This window comes from Micropterus salmoides, unplaced genomic scaffold (genome assembly GCF_014851395.1).
Source record: "Micropterus salmoides isolate LMB-PRFRI ecotype aquatic unplaced genomic scaffold, ASM1485139v1 Ms_hic_scaffold_21, whole genome shotgun sequence".
Taxonomy (NCBI): Eukaryota; Metazoa; Chordata; class Actinopteri; order Centrarchiformes; family Centrarchidae; genus Micropterus; species Micropterus salmoides.
Window position 1 is genome coordinate 22498620 of NW_024041262.1, and position 17672 is coordinate 22516291.

Below are 17672 nucleotides of genomic sequence, written 5' to 3' on the forward strand. Positions count from 1 at the left end.
AGCACATTCAACTATGTAAAGAAAGGCGTATTTAATGAGATTATTTCATTCATTCAGATCTAGGATGTGTTATTTTAGTGTTCCCTTTATTTTTTTGAGCAGTGTATAACTTGCACCAACCTTTTAATGATTATCTTTAAATCCAGTGTAAAAAAAATAGGAACTCATTTTCTACCTTGCACTTACAGCTTGAACCATCTTGAAGTCATTTCTCTGTTTTATGCTATTATCTGTGTTTAAATGCATTATGTGAAGAACTTATATTTGTATTGGCCCGAAATATCATATTGTTTTACCTTTTAAATATCGATATTGGTATCAGCCTCAGAAGTCCATTATTGGTACTCTGTTTGCAAGCAATTAGTGCTAATTGGTATGTAAACAGACTTGTAATGTCAGGTTATTAAGCTTCTATATGAATAAAACAGTGAGTTATTAACGCAGGTAATTGACTAGTAGTTGTTTGCTACTTTACCACATTAAATTTTTGCAGCACATTACAATGTTTTAAAACAATGCCTCTCTCTAGTATTTACAATCCAGCCCGCTTTTAATCAAGGTCAAATATAGGACAAAAATATTATGCATGCAGGAAACTTACAAAACTACTGTAAACCAAGAAGATGATGATGAAGGGGTTATTCTGTAATGGATGCTGGAGATGTAATTGATGAGCTGCAAGGTTAGATTAGATGCAAGCTGATTAGGGTTACCAAACACATAGTGCACAACAGTGCTCGTGTTTAGCATGTTGCAAGGTAAGAGAAGAGGTGTTACTCATTGACTTCTTCTAATTTATATAATTAAAGGGGTATAGACAGCATTGGTTATCAAAATGTAACATTACAGCTGTATGTAGATGTATGTCTCAAATCCTTTTGCTCTGTCATATATGATAATAACTTGACTCTCTTTGGGACTGTTGTGTCAGATGCTACAAGGAATTTGAAAGATGTCAATTTAGGCTCTGGTGATATATCATCAGATTAATCTGCAGATGAATGGATAAAGAAAATAATTGGTAGTTGTCCACCTAATATATAAAAACATTTAAAAGGGAGCCAGATATGACTCACTGCAACAAGGTTTATCACTTGGTTAAGGTGTTTAGAATGATTTTTATGTTGTGGGTACCTCTGTAGGAAGCGAGGGTATGTTTGTCTGTAGGCGAAGCCGGCACGCCGCACTCTGACGTTCTCCAGCAGCCCGAGGTACTCCACCTGATGGCGGCAGCGATCCTGCTCGAAGAGTAGAGGGGACTTGACATCGTTGGGCTTGATGCAGCGGACATAGTAGGGTTCCTACAGAGGGTGACAGTGTGTTGAAAACAGCTGAACATGTATTTAATCTGCACGACGGACCAATAATTTATTCTTATTTACACTGAGGGGGAACATATTGTACATGGAGGTACAGTAGGACATTGAGTGGTCGGTAACAAAGTGGAGAATGCTACAAAATCTTACTCCAGACTCCTCCCCAGATACTCAAATGTGCAGCCTTTGGGAACATAAATGATGACACTAACCTTCAGTATGTCACTGTATAATTGTATGGACATATATGGGTGATAACAATGTCAGTATGTGTCAGATCTTTTGTGATTTAAGGTGTCTTTTCCAATTATTCCAGTTGTACAGTATTCTAAGTTTTTGTTGTAAACTTGGTTAAACTGTTTGTTAAACTAGTTGGAATGGTTAGGCAATTAATCCACCTGTCAAACTACAGAAAACCTATCTATTTCCTAATAGTCTATTATGATATTCAATCGATTGCAACTTCTCAATTGTGAGGATTTGCTGCTTTTCTTCCAATCACATAATGATTATCTTTGGATTTTGGGATGTTAGTGGGACTAAAAAACAAGCAATCTGAAGATGCGACTTTGGGAAATTATAATCACCCTCAAACTTGCATAGTGTTAACTACAGCAGCTGTTCACATCACTCCTTATTAACATACAATAGCGCTGACATGAGGACACCATGGTCCAGCAGGGAAGGAAACATGCCTTGAATCGGCAGAAGAAACTCAGAGAGGGAACCTAATTTGAGGGCACAAACAGGAGTAAAGTGACTCTGTACTACTACTACTCCTCCTCCTCCTCCTCCTCTTATAAGACTGGGCTGAATTTGAGAGGTGGGTAAAGAGCATTTAGCCTCCACTACAACCCTGGATGTAATGTTGTCAAGTGGTTTCTCAGTCCTGACTCTTCACCTTGCAGGCCAGGTTCTCCACCAACAAGATCATGGAGTTTTTGAAGAGTGTTGCAGCAGTCAGTGGTCGTTTGGTGACCTCAGTGATGCTCAGTTTGCCCTCAGGCCACATCCCCTTCAGTACTGGGTTAGAGCTGGACATACAAAAGAAAAAACATGAAAGATAGAGTTTTATAAGTTGACATTACAACAGCTAACAATCACATCACAATTCAGTGTTTTTTGCCCCTAAAACATTAATCAGGCATCATGAAAGAGGTTCAAAAGAGGTGCAAGTTTTGTGTTATAATCTAAGATGAATCCATTAGTGGCCATGTTAAAACAATTCTTGCTGCTGTCCAGATATCCTGCTTTTGTATCATAAAATGCACATTAGACAGGTTAGGAATTGCCAGACCTCACATTTATGTTCAGCAGGGAAAAAAACACCAGAGGACTGGAGAAGAGGAGGAGGGGAAGAATAGAAGCGAGCTGAAAGGAGATTAATTGTACAAGCCATGTGCTGTTTTTTTTCTAGAGGAGCGTCACGTAATCAAAGTGCTGAAAGGAACACAGTGAAGACTTTGGGGAGGGGATTGAAGCAGTGTGTACAGTCACCTGTTGTACAGCAGTCTTTTGAAATCCTGGAATAGAGTGTCTTTGTTCTTATCAATAAAACCCACCACTGAGTACCTGTGAAGAGAGAGAGGCAGGTAAATGCATGTGTGTGTTATGTTCGAACATACTGTCCTTTTAAACCATTAACGTCATAAGTACGTGATTACTTTGACCTTTATCTAAATCTAACTCTGAATCATCCTGAAACAACTATTTACACTAAGTAGCCAGTGGTATTAAGGGGTCTAGTGCGAGGCAAGAAAATATTCCACCAGCACCAGCCTGAACCGTTTACACAAGGCAGGATGGATCCATGGCTTCATGTTGTTAACACCACATTCTGACTCTGCCATCTGTCCCAGTGCCAATATAGCCTCGGTTTCCTGTTCTTAGCTGACAGGTTTGGAACCCGCTGTGATCTTCAGATGCTGTAGTCCATACAATTCAATGTTCAACGTTTAGTGCGCTCACAGATTCTCTTATACATTGCACTGTTGTGACCCCTGGTTGTTTGAGTACCGGTTGCCTGCTTCCTGTAAGCTTAAACCAGACTTCTCCTGTGATCTCTCTCATTAGCAAGACGTATTAGCCCACAGAACTGCAACTCACAGGATGTTTTCTGTTTCTGAAATACTCAAATCACCCTGTCCCAAACAAACCCTTTCACGGTCAAAGTCACTTAATATTTATTCTCCATTCTGATGCTTGGTCTGAACAACTGAATCTCTTGACTAGATCTGCATCCTTTTATACTTTTATGCGTCGCTGCCACATGAACGGCTGATTAGATAATAGCATTAATGAGCAGGCGTACAAGTGTACCTAATAAAGTGGCCACTGAGTGTCTAAACTGTGGTTTGAGTAAATCTAAATATGCTATAGCTCCATGTTAACATATGCTTTAAGTTTGTGTGCGCTGTTATTGATGAACCTGCTATAAATAACAGCGCTGTTATACACCATGCTGTGAGATGGTGTAAGTGCCTAGTCTAAGTGGTGCAGGGATCAATCAAGGCTGCCATTCAGGCCTTGCTCCTCCGCCTGAGTCCTCCCCTGGGTGGCAGACACTTAGCCCTCACAAATGGGCTGAACACGTTTCCCTGAGAGCACTTTTTGGGGGCTTAGTGTGTGTGATTTATTCATATGAATGGTGTCCAAGCACTATGGGGACTGGAAAGTGGTTCTGTCATTTTGGGGGACGCCATGCAATCAAGATGTCGTTTAAATGTTTAAGTGTGTGCACCAGTGTGAGTGTTGGAGTCATTAAAGCTAGGGTAGGCAATTTACTTCAGAATTTTTTGGGGTTATTTGTTTAAATTCATTCATACATCCAGACAGTAATCAATTAATCAAATGCTCTGACACACACAGAAAAACAAATCCAGTATTCGAAGCTGCTGCAGAACTGGAATAGGCACTGCCAATCATTTCACGCGGTCTCTTGCTAGTTTCTCCTACCTTGTGTGTGTTTTGAATATCAATGAAGGAAAAAAACAGTGCAAAGGTATTATTTTATGTCAGTCAAATCTGTTATTTTAATCTACTGCAGATTACGATGTCAATCAAATTAAATCGTCAAATGGATCCATTTATCAATACATCAACGCAGAGAATATACTTCAGAATTCATATATGCAATTTCAACCATTTAAAGTATAATTTAACACCACGTGAAAAAGCAGTGTTTCGCTTTAAGCATCACTTATGGATGTTGTCAGTGTGCTTTGATGCACCTGTAAGTATACCCAACAGTTATGTCACTGTGTACTGGGGTACACCTGTACATCATTGCAGCAAGATGAGAAGTTCAACCACTGGCAAAATCAGGATTTTCAGGGAGTGTTAAGTAACTCTTTAATGTTTATAAGAACTACATGAAATCCTCAAGCAATTGTGTGTTCAAACAGCCAAAAATAAGAGACATAAAGTTAAAGTCAAGATGATCGTGTGGCCTTTTAGTCAAAATTTTATAGCTATGTACTGTAAATAAATACTTTTCATTATTCTTGTACTGTGGTTGACAGATTTATATTGGTGATATTAACCAGTTCTTTGAGCCTGGAGTCTGCATAGACATTGTTACATTACAGCTGGGTTGGTAGGAAAAAAGAAACCTGGGCTATGAAAAGACTATTTGGTCAAAATCTAGTCATAAAGTGTGAAGGAGTGGCGCTCCCACATCTCCAAAACAAACTCCCATCTGCTTTTGGAGTGGCCAAGAGTAGCTTCAGCACTGAGGCATGAATATGTAAAAATGTACAAATGTGAAAAAAGGGCATGAATCACCAGTAAGTTCTTCCTGAATTAATAAAACTTTAAGATACTTACACCACATCTCCTGCGTAGTGCCTGATGCGAAAGTCTCTGTCAAACTCCAAGCTCTTGTCAGTCGGTGAGAGCTGCAGAGAGAGACAGACAGAAAGCAGTGAGTCAGACCACATTTAAAAATATATCTGCCTTTGCCTCCATGTTTTCTGGCTGCCCTTCGTTCTGATTAAACATGTTGTTAAATATATGAGGGATCTTCCAGCAAACAGCAAGCAGGTATTTTGCTGCTGCCAGACCTGTGAGGTACACTCTTTGTTGTAAACATGACAAATCACACAAAGAGTCGTCATCTGGCCTCTGAATGTTAACCAATAAAATGACACAGCATTTAAAATTTTTACATGGTTGATTTAAATGCATAGACTTAATAATAGCTAAATATTTAATATGTGTGTGGCTATGCAAGGCCTTCCTGGCACCTGACACACACACACACACACACACACAGTTAAGAAGTTCCAAGTAACATGAATATTATGCACATGATGTTATTATGTCAAAATGTATGTATTAACATACACGCCATAATTCAAAGGATAAAATCTTAAACTGAAAACACAACATCAGTAAAGTTGCATTTCAGCCAGAAGAGATTAATATGCTCTGCAAGACGAGGAAGAGTTGGATGATGCAGACAGAAATTGGCAGATCAACTGAGCAATTACATTTTTCAAGACAGACAGACAGACAGATATACATATACATCCATTAGCCCTTTCGGAAATTCATAGTGTGTCATACAGCAAACATCAGACCAACAACATCAACAGACTAACAGCCACAAAACTGCATGTACACAAACATGTAGTCAGCAGCCATACCAATGTAAACCCTGCTACTGCTGAATGACTGAAGCTAAGCTGGTGTGGGTTTAGCCAGTACCTGGATGGGAGACCTTCTGGGAAAACCACTTTGCTGCTGGAAGAAGTGTTGGTGGGCTAGTAGGGGGCAGTGTTCCCTCTGGTCCTAATAATAAGATCCCAATACCCCAGCAGTGATGGGGACACTGCTGTATGAGCTTGCTGTCCTTCAGATGAGATGTTAAACTGAGGTCCTGACTGACTGTGGTCATTAAAGACCACACTTGTTGCAAAGAGTAGGGGGTTCCCCGGTGTCATGGCAAAAATTCCCTACCTACTTTCACCATCTAATCATCCCCCCGTAGTAATTGGCTCAATGTTTCCCCCCCTCTCTGCCTCAAGCTGATGTGTGGTGAGCGTTCTGGTGCTAAATGGCTGCCATTGTGGGTGCTATACATTGGTGGTAGTTGAGATGAGTCCTGCAACTTCACTGTGAAGCACTTTGAGTTTCCATGATAAAGCACTATATAAATGTAATGCATTATTATTATTATTATTAAACATCACCCGAGTGCTATACAAGTTATACTAAGGTGCAGCTCCCCGACATTCAGCTCTGTTTTTATTATCTCATTAAGAAATCCGATACTAGTAGGCACAAATTATCTACTTGGTTCAGAGGGATGGCACCCTATACCGTCTGCCTGATGGTAACAGCTTATATTCGCCAAATAGAGGATGTGATACATCTCTAATAATCGCCTGCCCCTTCCTCACCAATCGGGACTTGCTGTTCTCCAGCAATCTTACTGGAAATGTTAACTATCTTATAAAATTTATTTTTATTATACACTGACAATGTGAAATACCAGGCAATGGAACAAAAAGTTATTATGCTTTCACAAAGGAGCGGAGGACAAATATATCTCTGTCCACATTAAAAGTCTCAGTTTTGTCATTGTTCCTAAGTATTTATAATCATCTACCATTTCAATACTCTACTACTATTAATAATAACAGACTTAAAATAAACAACAACAATACAATCTTCATTGAAACGTGAAGTTTTTTGTTCCTCATGCAGGTTCCAAAGATTCATCAGACACTCTTGTTCCTCTTGCACAGTAATAGAATAAGTCTCAAGTCTACAGCTCTATTACTTAAAAATGTTTTAGAGGACATGTAAAAATAAGGTGTCAAATTCTAATCAAATGTGACAAATACGACAAGTACCCTGGGGCAGAGGAGGAGACGCCATCCCCAATGAATGCTGGCTATAAATCTGGCTTCAATATCATTTATAAGGAGCTGTTTGTTTTAACCTCCCTGAAGTTGCATGTGTGGCTTGCCCACATCGAACCGGTTTTGGTAAATAGTCCATCTCTGAAAAGTGTGCTAAATTGAATTTCATTCTTAAGTACCTTTTATTTTTAATTACTCTATACAGGTTGAACCACACGCTAAGAGTTATTTGCAAAACAGCCAGAGCTACTGCACAGATGCAATGATGCGGAGAACACAGACACTGCCAGGGTGGATATAGTCTTACTACCGCTTGCTCTTCTCCTACCCCTCCTATTTTCTGTAAGACAGAAAGGAATGTGCAAGACGTGATAAATATATTTAAGAATGGGGACAACAGAGACGGTGGGACAAGGAGTGATGAATAGGAAGAGAGAGGTAAATATAGTTTGATGGGAAGAAACAGTGCAAGCAAAAAGGGTGTGATGACTGTTAATAGGCCAGTTAGCAGAAGAGCAGGGAGGGAAGAAGCATGAATGGAAATGCAGAGAGGGCCTGCTATAGTCTTGAAACAGCTTCTGATGAGCACGATCAGGCTTCCTTTTTCATCCACATCTGCAAAGCTGCCTGTGACAAGTTTGTGATGAATTGTGCAGAGTAGAGTGAAGTGGTGTGTGTGTGTGTGTTTCACTACAAGTATCACTCTAACATCAGAGATTAGAGGGAGACTGAAGTGGAGAGAGGTATCCCATGCTCTCTTAACAATCTCAAAGAGATAGAAGTGATTAGCGTATAAGAACAGAAGGCCAGGAGAACAGGAACAGCAGCAAGATTGAGTCTACAGATAACAAAGAGGAGAAAAAACTCCCCTTATATGCTGATGTTAAAACATACAGTATACCAAAGGACAGACAGATATAAAAATATATCCAAAAGCATGTGGACATCCTTGTGCAGCTTTGGACCTTAAATGGCCCTTTGGTTCTATTTAAAGGAAATCTTTAGGACTAGTTCAAGAGTTTTAGCATAAAGACCGAAAGCAGGGTCAAACAGCTAGTCTGGCTCTGACCAAATTTCAAAAAACAGTCTATCATCCATCCGTCTATCCATCGTCAACCGCTTATCCTGCATACAGGGTCACGGGTTACATCGAGTGAAAGGCGGGGTACACCCTGGACAGGTTGCCAGTCCATCACAGGGCCAGACACAAACAACCACTCACACTCACACCTAAGGGCAATTTTAGAGACACCTAGCCTGCATGTTTTTGGATGGTGGGAGGAAGCCGGAGCACCCGGAGAGAACCCACGCGGACACGGGGAGAACATGCAAACTCCACACAGAAAGGCCGGAGCACCCGGGGTTCGAACCCACGACCTTCTTGCTGTGAGGCGACAGTGCTAACCACTGCGCCGCCCAAAAACAGCTAAACTGGACTGCTACAGAAGGAAACAAAAAATGAAAATTTTGCAGCCACGTTGCCTTTTACCTAGATGCTATTTCCGTCCATTGAGCCATACAGTGTGTTCCATTACTTTGGGTCTTTGTGAAAGACTTTGAATGACTCATCCGATGGTTCAGTGCTCTCAGACACAAACCCATACAAACACAAACACACACACACACACACACACACACAAACACACACATACACACACACTCAGACAATGTAAGAAGGAACATTCTCGTATGAGGGGAAATTTTGCAAACAATAAAAACATCACACAAACGGACAGATTTACATCAGAGATCTGAATGAAACAGTCGGCCTTGATTCAGATTCAAAGGCCGAACCAAAACCCACACAGGGCCCCACAGTAAATCTCTGACAGATACAAGTGAAATTCCTCAGTGAAATCACAAAATTATTTACCTCCCTAGCACTTTAAAAACCTACTGAAGCACTGAAATGCTTCCAGTAATATTCTTTGAAGTTTTTATTGGCTATGTTGGTTATTAACAGTTATGTGCTCGGCAAACAAAGGCAAGAAGACGCTATTAAAAAAGACAGTACACAGTTATCAAGACTTTCTGAAAATACCTTGCTGCATAATTTAGTGTCTTCAACACCATCTCAACAAGATCCCAATACTCAAGGTCTTAATTTCAAGCCTGGGTGGACTCTTACCTTATGAGCAATAAAACTAAATTCTTTGACTGCCTCAAGTGTAGCAGATAATTTATTTGGAAATTAAGCGTACACACACACACACACACATTTTTTCTGGGGAGAAATCTTAGAAAGGAAGCCCATACATGAATGCACACAAACACACAGAACAGAAAGACAAACAGATGCACTCTCAGACAGACAGACTGCATCTGCTGGAAGCCGCATTGCCCCTCATCCATCACAATCAGTCACAGACACACACACACACACACACACACACACATCTTGGCAGCTTCATTATTAGCACCTCCTCCTTGTTTGGGATTTAGCCTAATGTTACGACCGATGGTGTGATGGTGGGGGGGGTGGGGAGGAGGAGGCACTAATAGAAACAGAACAAGGTCAGAATAATGAGAAGAGGAAGTGGGGAATGTAAACATGAACCAACAGGAGAGACAGATGCACTTAAGACTTTCAATTCAGAAGAAATACTCAGCAGTAGGAGGCGGAGCAGGTCGAGTACCGATAATTATCAAACCTATTTGTTTTACAGCATTTATTCCCCAGATATTATAACATACAGCAAGGGCATAGTTATTCCACGACACAATACTAGTGCTAAAACAATTGGTCAATGACTATCAGAAACAAACATTTCAATAATTTAAGTCATTTATTTAATGTGGTGGTTTGTAAATGTGCTTATCCTGGTTTTGAATCATTGTAAATGAAATATCTCTTGGTTTGGACTGTTGGATGGAAAAAAACAAGAATTCAAGACATCATCTTAGACCCTACAGAAATGTCACCGACACGTTTTTTCGACACATTTTTCAGTGGGTAAATCAATTATTAGTTCTATCACAGTTGTTTTTTTATTTGTGTTGATGTTTAAGTCATTTCTTGTCAGTTAAAGTATATTTGCTGGTTATAAAAGTATTACAGTATTTTAACAACTTCTACTTACACTTTTTTAAAAGAAAATAAAACTAAATTTTCTTAAATTATTCATCCTTATTTTAGTCAATGTGAATTCCTTTCCTCGTCATTTTTTTCAGAAATCTGCTTTTGATTGATAGCAGCCAATTATAGCCTAAAGCTTAGACAGTTAGAATAGAAACTTAATGGTTGCCAGTCAAACCAGCAGCTAAAATCTGCAGGGAGACATTTTTTTAATTGCTCTTCCTTTAAAAAATAACTCTAGGGCAATAAACTTAAAGCTCAGCTGCTCCAGAAGAAATGAAGTGCTAATTCAGGCTGTAAAACACAGTGATTATGCTGAGCAGCTTCACGTGTACCACCAAATGAACGTAAAGCGGGGTCGTGCGCTAAGAAAGAGCAAATTCAGCAAACAGGACCAACAAAGTACCAGTAGCATGACTATTTAAGTGATTAATTTCTCTATTAAAATGTTCACCACAGTGAAAAATCTTGTCTGATAATGCCGAGGTTCACAATGTCCTTAAGCCCACGGTGAACATGATCATTAGGTTGCTTGTTTTGTATGACCAACAGTCCAAAACCCAAAGATGTTCAATTTGAAATCACATAAGATAGCGAAAAGCAGCAAATCCTCACGTTTAAGAAGCTGGAACCAACATTGCTGCATAAAAATGACTTTAAACAATTAATAACCAATATAGTTGTCTCGTCTTCTGTTGTTGGACTAATACATTTGTAAACTACTGTTTTCTGCTCTACATACATCTATTTGATGGACTAAGTCAACAAAGAAATATTTTCAGATGTGAAAAGCTGCAATGGTGAAATAATGCAGTACTCTACAGCCATCTTAACCTTCATATCACCTTCTTCTCCTTTGAAAATGGATTGTCTGCGTAGTAGAATTACTGATTGCCAGATAGCCAAATCAATAGATTAATTGAGAAGATAGAAAAAGGTTTCAGGCACAGTGAGACACTGAAACTAGACTGAGTTAAAAGAGGGGCACTAGACTGAGTTAAAAGAGGGGCATGGTGACACAAGTTGCTTGAACAGGAAGTACACAGAAGCAACGAGGGTGAAGGGACTTTTTTTTATTAAATATAATAAGACAAAAGCAGAACAGAGCAGGTAGGGTGGGTGACAGGAACACATACATTAGACTCCGCTGCAGATGGAAACAGGCAGCAAAACTGCGAACAGAAGGAGAAACAAGGTGAGAAGGCGAGAGACAGAATAACAAGAACATGGTGGACTGACAGTCGCAGGTACACCCCGTAACGACACCCGGTGTTGTGACATTGTGACAAGATGCTTCTGCACAACATTTTCACCTTTACCTTTAGCTGTTTTCACAGAAAAGACAGATTAACGCAACTACTAGTTTTTTTTCCTTGCCTCCTATTCTGTATAATCTAGTAGTATACTCAGGCAACATGTGGCCATGAGGTTCAACAAAAGGCCCTCAGAAGTGAAAGAAATAAAAAAACATTTAAACCATCTCTCTGAACAAACGAACAATCGCGTCGGCTAGTCGATTTCTCTCTGGTAGATCAAGTTGTTCTTTTTGTTGTCCACAAACATTGATTATTTTGACACTCCCAGTAAAAAAGAACTCTAACCTCAGCCTGACCTTCCCTAACTTCTATCCACTCCTCTCTCTCCAACACCTCCTGCAATCACTTTTCCAACAATCCTGTTTGCCACCTGTGCCCTCCTTCTCTCTAGCCCCTGGACTGAACAGCCATCTAAAAGGGCACGGCCAAGACCCCCCGATGAGCAGCGTCTGACGGTCTCCAAACCTGTCAAGAACTCACAGTGGGTACCACTGGAGCTTATCCAGGCGGCAGATGAGGATATGGATTTTGCATTTCATGCCCAATGCACTGACTGGCAGCTGTCAGGGTATTAAAACACTGAGTTTGAAGTTACACCCTCATTCTCGCCAGATATGAGTACATCTCACATAACAACCGTCAAACTGTCTCTGTACTGAACTGCTGGCTATTATATCCACTGCTTCATGTTCTTGCACACATCAATTAGACTTCTCCATGCGTCCTTGCTGCTACTGCTGACCTTGTGCCTCCCCTGGAGCTAATAAACGGAGCATATCTGTGATAAGCATCACCAACACATGTCCTATGAAAGCTTTACCACTTAGCACAGACCCCCAACATGCATTCATACTTGTGGCAGCAGGCGGAGGACACACACGCATGTACACACGCATGCACCTGTGCATGCAACGTGCTGAGACACTTAGGTAAAGTACATTTCAATGCAAATGAGAACATTGAGAACAAAGTGATTAAGGAAGTAAAGACAACAAAGAGTTATTGAGGCAGGGATTGTGAAAGAGAAAAAAAACACGACAGTTTAGGGAGAGGCAGAAAATGAAGCTGCCATGATGGCTGCTCCAAAAGGAACTACTGTGTCAGCAAATGATTAAGAGTAAACAAAAAAAAAGCACATCTGGGAAAATCAAAGAAGCATACAGTGTGACGAGGAGAGAACGGGGAGTGTTGAGAAAAGGGAGGGAAGGAGGTGAGTACTGTATAACACAACAAGGCACAGAAATCAAACATGAGCAGAGAGGGAGGACTGTAACCATCTAGTAGTAGAAGTAAACAGAAATTTAAGCTTTTACAGCTAAACACGTTGACACTTCAGCTAAGATTTGATTACAAATCCCATCAAACCAACAATTTGTCATTCCTTCTCTCAAGACTCGGACTTCCCTTCCCAATTCCTCCCATTTGTTCCTACTGAAGACACCAACTAAAGATTTAAACCTGCAATAACAAATTTTTTTGCCACTTGAGGGCAACATAGGCTATACTGTATTACCCCCTTATAAAACTGATATTGCGAACTTTTCAAATGCCTTCTGTGGCTGAAAGCAACCCTCATGAGAGCAGTGAGATTGAACAACAGTAAATTTGTGGGCTGTGAAACCAAAACTTTTAGACAGTGTCAGTGCAACACTGTGGCTCATTGATGTGTTTTTAGTTTTGGGTTGAACAATATGTTACTAGCAACCACTACTGGCACAGTTACAGTTTAAGATGTTTGAGATGCTAATTCAGCATGCTAGCCAATATGCTAGCTGTCTGAAGCGAATGTGTTGCTAATACAACATACTAAACAACTGCTAACTTACTGTTGGGCTAACTGTTGGTGTTAGGTATTTTACTCTATATAAATATACAATTAACTAGATGGAACACTGTCTTGTACTATTGATAATTTGACAATTAGTCTACATTTTAGTGAATCAATCGTTCTTGATGTTGTACTAATTAACACATTTGATATAACTCTTGTGTCTATTCTTATCTGATTTGTGTTTAATATCATTGAATTGGTTGTGTTTTATCCAAGACAGATTGGGACAATTAAGTAAAAACTGCAAAGGCCAACTGCTGTCTTAAACCTTATGTGTTTAGTTTGCTGTACATCTGTGCATCTACATGCATAATGGAGGCAGAAGAACGCAAGTTTTTGGACAACAATGGAGCTCTACGGCACAGTGGAAAAGCTACAATAAGACATATACTGTCACCAGCTAGTTTGGTTGTGGTACAATGACCTAAAATAGAATAGCACACTGAATGACTCAAGTAAAGACGTACGCAGTTTGTTGACACTAGGCCAACAAGAGTAAAACATTTATGAAACTAGTTAGATTTCAGTGTAATGAAACAAGCAGCAAACACAACCTGATAGAAAACAACTGGAGACAGTTGGATTTTACTGCACCAACACACACAAAAAAAAAATAAAATAAAAATCATACTGAATCATCCGACAGCACATCAGATTCAAGCGTTTCCCTTTAGGTAAGACATCTCTGTAAACAAGCCTGTGGCTGCCATGCATCAAAATCGCCTGATTAATTCATAACAAGGCTGAGAAGCCTGGAAGCCAATAAAAAGAATTTCTCATCACCAGACTGCAAAGCAACATGACATATTGAGATGTGAAAGCTCAGCTTAGAAGCCACAACGCTGTGCATCTGCTAGTAATATAAACTTTCTTTCCTCTTACTTCCTTTCCCTTCTGCTTTTGATCTCTTATCAGGTCTTTTCAGGACTGTGGCAAAATGTGCGTCTATGTGCGTGTAAAAATGCTTTGTACACTAGGACAGCCATGTGTCATTAAACGTGAGCGTGTGGTGTAAATTTACTGTGCTCACGCAGTATCTACTGAATGAATGAATGGACAGGGTTAACAGCAAGGACAGGGTGTGTGTGCTGTAGACATGTGGACAACAGAGTCAAGCATTATTCAGTACTGGAAGGAGTATGAGAACATCACCGTAGACAAACGCACAGATCCTGTTACAGGAACATCTCCTAGAATAGATCTCTGACTCAGTCTCTTCCTATGCAGCTCTCTTTTTTGTCTTTTCAATTCTTGGCAGTAGTGCTGAACACTGAAGCGGAAACTGATCATATTCAATATATATAGTTCGATTTTGTGGTTGTGGCAGTGAGAGATTCAAGATCCATTCTTGAGTTTTAAAACAGCAGCTTGACAAAAAATCTCATATAAAAGGTTGTTACAACCTGGGTGCAGCCGTAACAAAAAGGTCCAATTTATTTTGGAGCTGTTGTTTCCAAAGCTTTCAACTACATCTTGTGTCCTTCCTCAGCAGATGGAGTTACTTGGAGACTAAATTGAACCTTGGGCTGAGATTGTTTTTGTCAAGCTACAGAACAAGTTGCTTTATGTTTGTGCTAAATCATCTTGAGAGTAGGTCTGATTTCTTCCCCAAATTTTCAAATAATTCTCTGTGGAATGCAGCTTAGTTACACTAGATTAACTTTTTACTAAAGTAGTATATAGTAGTTTGTGTGAATATATATTTGTAAATTGTATTTTTTTAACCTACCTCATGTTGTGTATGTTTTGAAACTATTTTATTGTTATTTCATGTAAATGTCTGCTACTGCAATTTCCCTTCAGGGATGAATAAAGTATCTATCCATCCACCCCAATGGTTACTTGACATTTCCCCCCAGAAGTCCCATGATGAACGAGGTATTTGTAGACATTTTCTTTTTCATTAAAGCTGTGTGAAGATTTTTTTATGTCATTATAACAACAACTAACAACTTCCACAGTGTCTTTTTAGATCCTACCACTGGGGAGGGGGCGTAAAAGTTGGGAATTTTCTAAATGTACACACAGCACAGTATACAGGAGCCATGTTTCTGGCTACCTGATGAATGTAAGTCTAATATTCACTCTCCGTTTAGCTGTTTTTGTCTTTTTAGCTAAATGCTTTGCTGTGTTCACCAGCTAGTTGCTGACTTTGTCGGTCCCCCTTTTGGTGTTGGTTCGAGTGCGCAGTGGGTTTACTTGAACAGTACCGCATTTCACTTGAAAACAGCTGCTCGCTGCTGCTGCTGCTGCTGCTGGGAATAAGGTTGATGAGAGAGAAGTTTGTGGATTAGAACAAAAACAATGAAATACACACTGCAGATTTGAGTGACTCTCGGTGGGTCTGTCACTACAAGCGACCCATTTCACATTATATATTTGGAGCCTTAAAATGTATTAGAATATACCACTACTACAGATGCTACATAAATCATAATTTCCTGTATTTCTAGCCCTGGTTTTGTTCTTCCTCTCTACATGTCTCAACCCTTTTCTCTCCCTTGATGTGCATATCTCACTTCCTCTCATATTTAATTCCCAGTCTCCCTGTGCAACCTCTCTCAGGCACTTTTTTTCCCACCTTCACACTTTTATCCTGGCAGACAGACTCGAGGAGATGTGAGCTATGTGAGGCTGGAGAGCAACAGTGGGTGTTAAAGTCTGCAGAGCTCGCTTACACTTTGTACCCTTACAGGCTTGAAATTTTCAGAACTTCCCCAAGAGCTAATTTGCAGCATGAGTGTGGGTTAGGCTGTCTATTTTGGGTCACATTAATATACAGAAAGAGTATTTCCTTTTCTCTTTTTTATTTGGCTGAAAGTAATTCAGCCTTCTCAAGGTCTTAATCCAATCCTGAACTTAAACAAACCCTTCTTTGGAATGTAATGTAAGTAAAGACTAGGAAAGTACACTTTTAGAACTCTACACCTGAGAAGTGGGTGTTATAAATAAATTGTATATCAACACAAGTAACATATATTTTGTTTTTATTCATATTACTTGTGTTGGTATACATCGCACACACTTGTAAATTATATTCATCATAATTTCATATTGTGCAAGTGCAACAGAATAAACCATGTGTTCCATCATAAGCTTTGCTTTATTATGATTTCACACAAAGAACAATAAATAGTCTCCATTGAGCATCTACTCATTTCACTCATTAATAGGTGCATTCAGTCTCTACTATAAGAATATCATAGGGCGTTTATACAGACTGCAAATATGTCTATGACCACAAAGTGGTGCCAAGTGTTGAAGAAATATTGTGAGCCAGGTTCAGGTATGAAGAGGTTTTGGAGACTGATGAAGACCCAGACAAGGAGATATAGTGCCGGCACACAACATGTGAAGTCATCGAATGCAAACACTAAATCTGAAGGATAACATCTTTTGGTCCCTTTTATGTTTCTGTCTTCCCCCTAGTTCCTGTAGGTTTCCCTCTTAGGTCATCTTTAGCTGGCCTTAACCTAGAACAACAAATCTATCTGATGTTGAGACTCCAATGCTACGTCATATTGGAACCTATTAAACTATTAAAGAGTTGTTTATTAATTATATCAATCAATGTGCAAAAACATCTGTCCACAGACAATATTCAATCACCACAAGAAGGAGCTTATTCTTGTGATGGACCCGTGGTTTCACACAATTCGTGTGGCTCTGTTGTGTTCACTGCATGAATCCAGTAAAGCACATCTAATGCTAAGAGTACATTTTCCTATTCTAATAGCTTTAGAAAAGGAATCAGGACCATGTGTACAAATATGTAAACCTATATACTTCACTTTTTAGTATATTTTCATGAAGTCCCTTTGCCCCAGTAGATTTGGCTAAAAGTTACACGAAAGCCTTGTCTCTTATGCACTCTTTTCCAAATTAACTTTCGTGACTGTTAATTTAAATGGTAATACACTATCTATCCCCCAAATGCCCTGGAGATCTACTAAAGCCCCCACCAATTCACACTACTTCCTGACAAAAAGTCCATTATGATAATGTTGCCTGGCAACAGGGCTCCAGACACCACAGAAAAAAAAAGATCCCTGGCTTATATTGATTCATACCGATATCGGTTCCAGGAAGTAACAGCTGGATCACTGTAAGTTTCAACCCTTCATTTCTTTTAAAGTCTGCTGCCAGAGGAGCACCAGCAGAAGGGCGACAGCAGGGAGCTTATTGACTCCAAGATGATGGTAGCGAAGGGAAGCTCCACGAATCAATATACCCTGCAGCACGGTACAATCTTACCCCATCTTGACT

At 39.7% G+C, this 17672-nt stretch overlaps 1 protein-coding gene across 2 annotated transcripts in view; it reads right to left on the reverse strand.

Annotated features, from left to right (window-relative positions):
* myo1d (myosin 1D) overlaps positions 1-17672 on the reverse strand; it is a 106559-nt gene that overhangs the window by 60072 nt on the left and 28815 nt on the right. Inside the window, exons 12-15 of one of the 2 annotated variants that reach the window (XM_038735315.1) lie at positions 5142-5212; positions 2814-2888; positions 2218-2350; positions 1135-1301 (exon numbers count right to left, since the gene is read on the reverse strand). In XM_038735315.1, coding sequence (XP_038591243.1) covers positions 1135-1301; positions 2218-2350; positions 2814-2888; positions 5142-5212 — 446 coding nt within the window. Of the gene's footprint in view, positions 1-1134; positions 1302-2217; positions 2351-2813; positions 2889-5141; positions 5213-11317; positions 11432-17672 lie in introns of those variants that run through there. The other variant, XM_038735316.1, reaches the window with a different exon arrangement.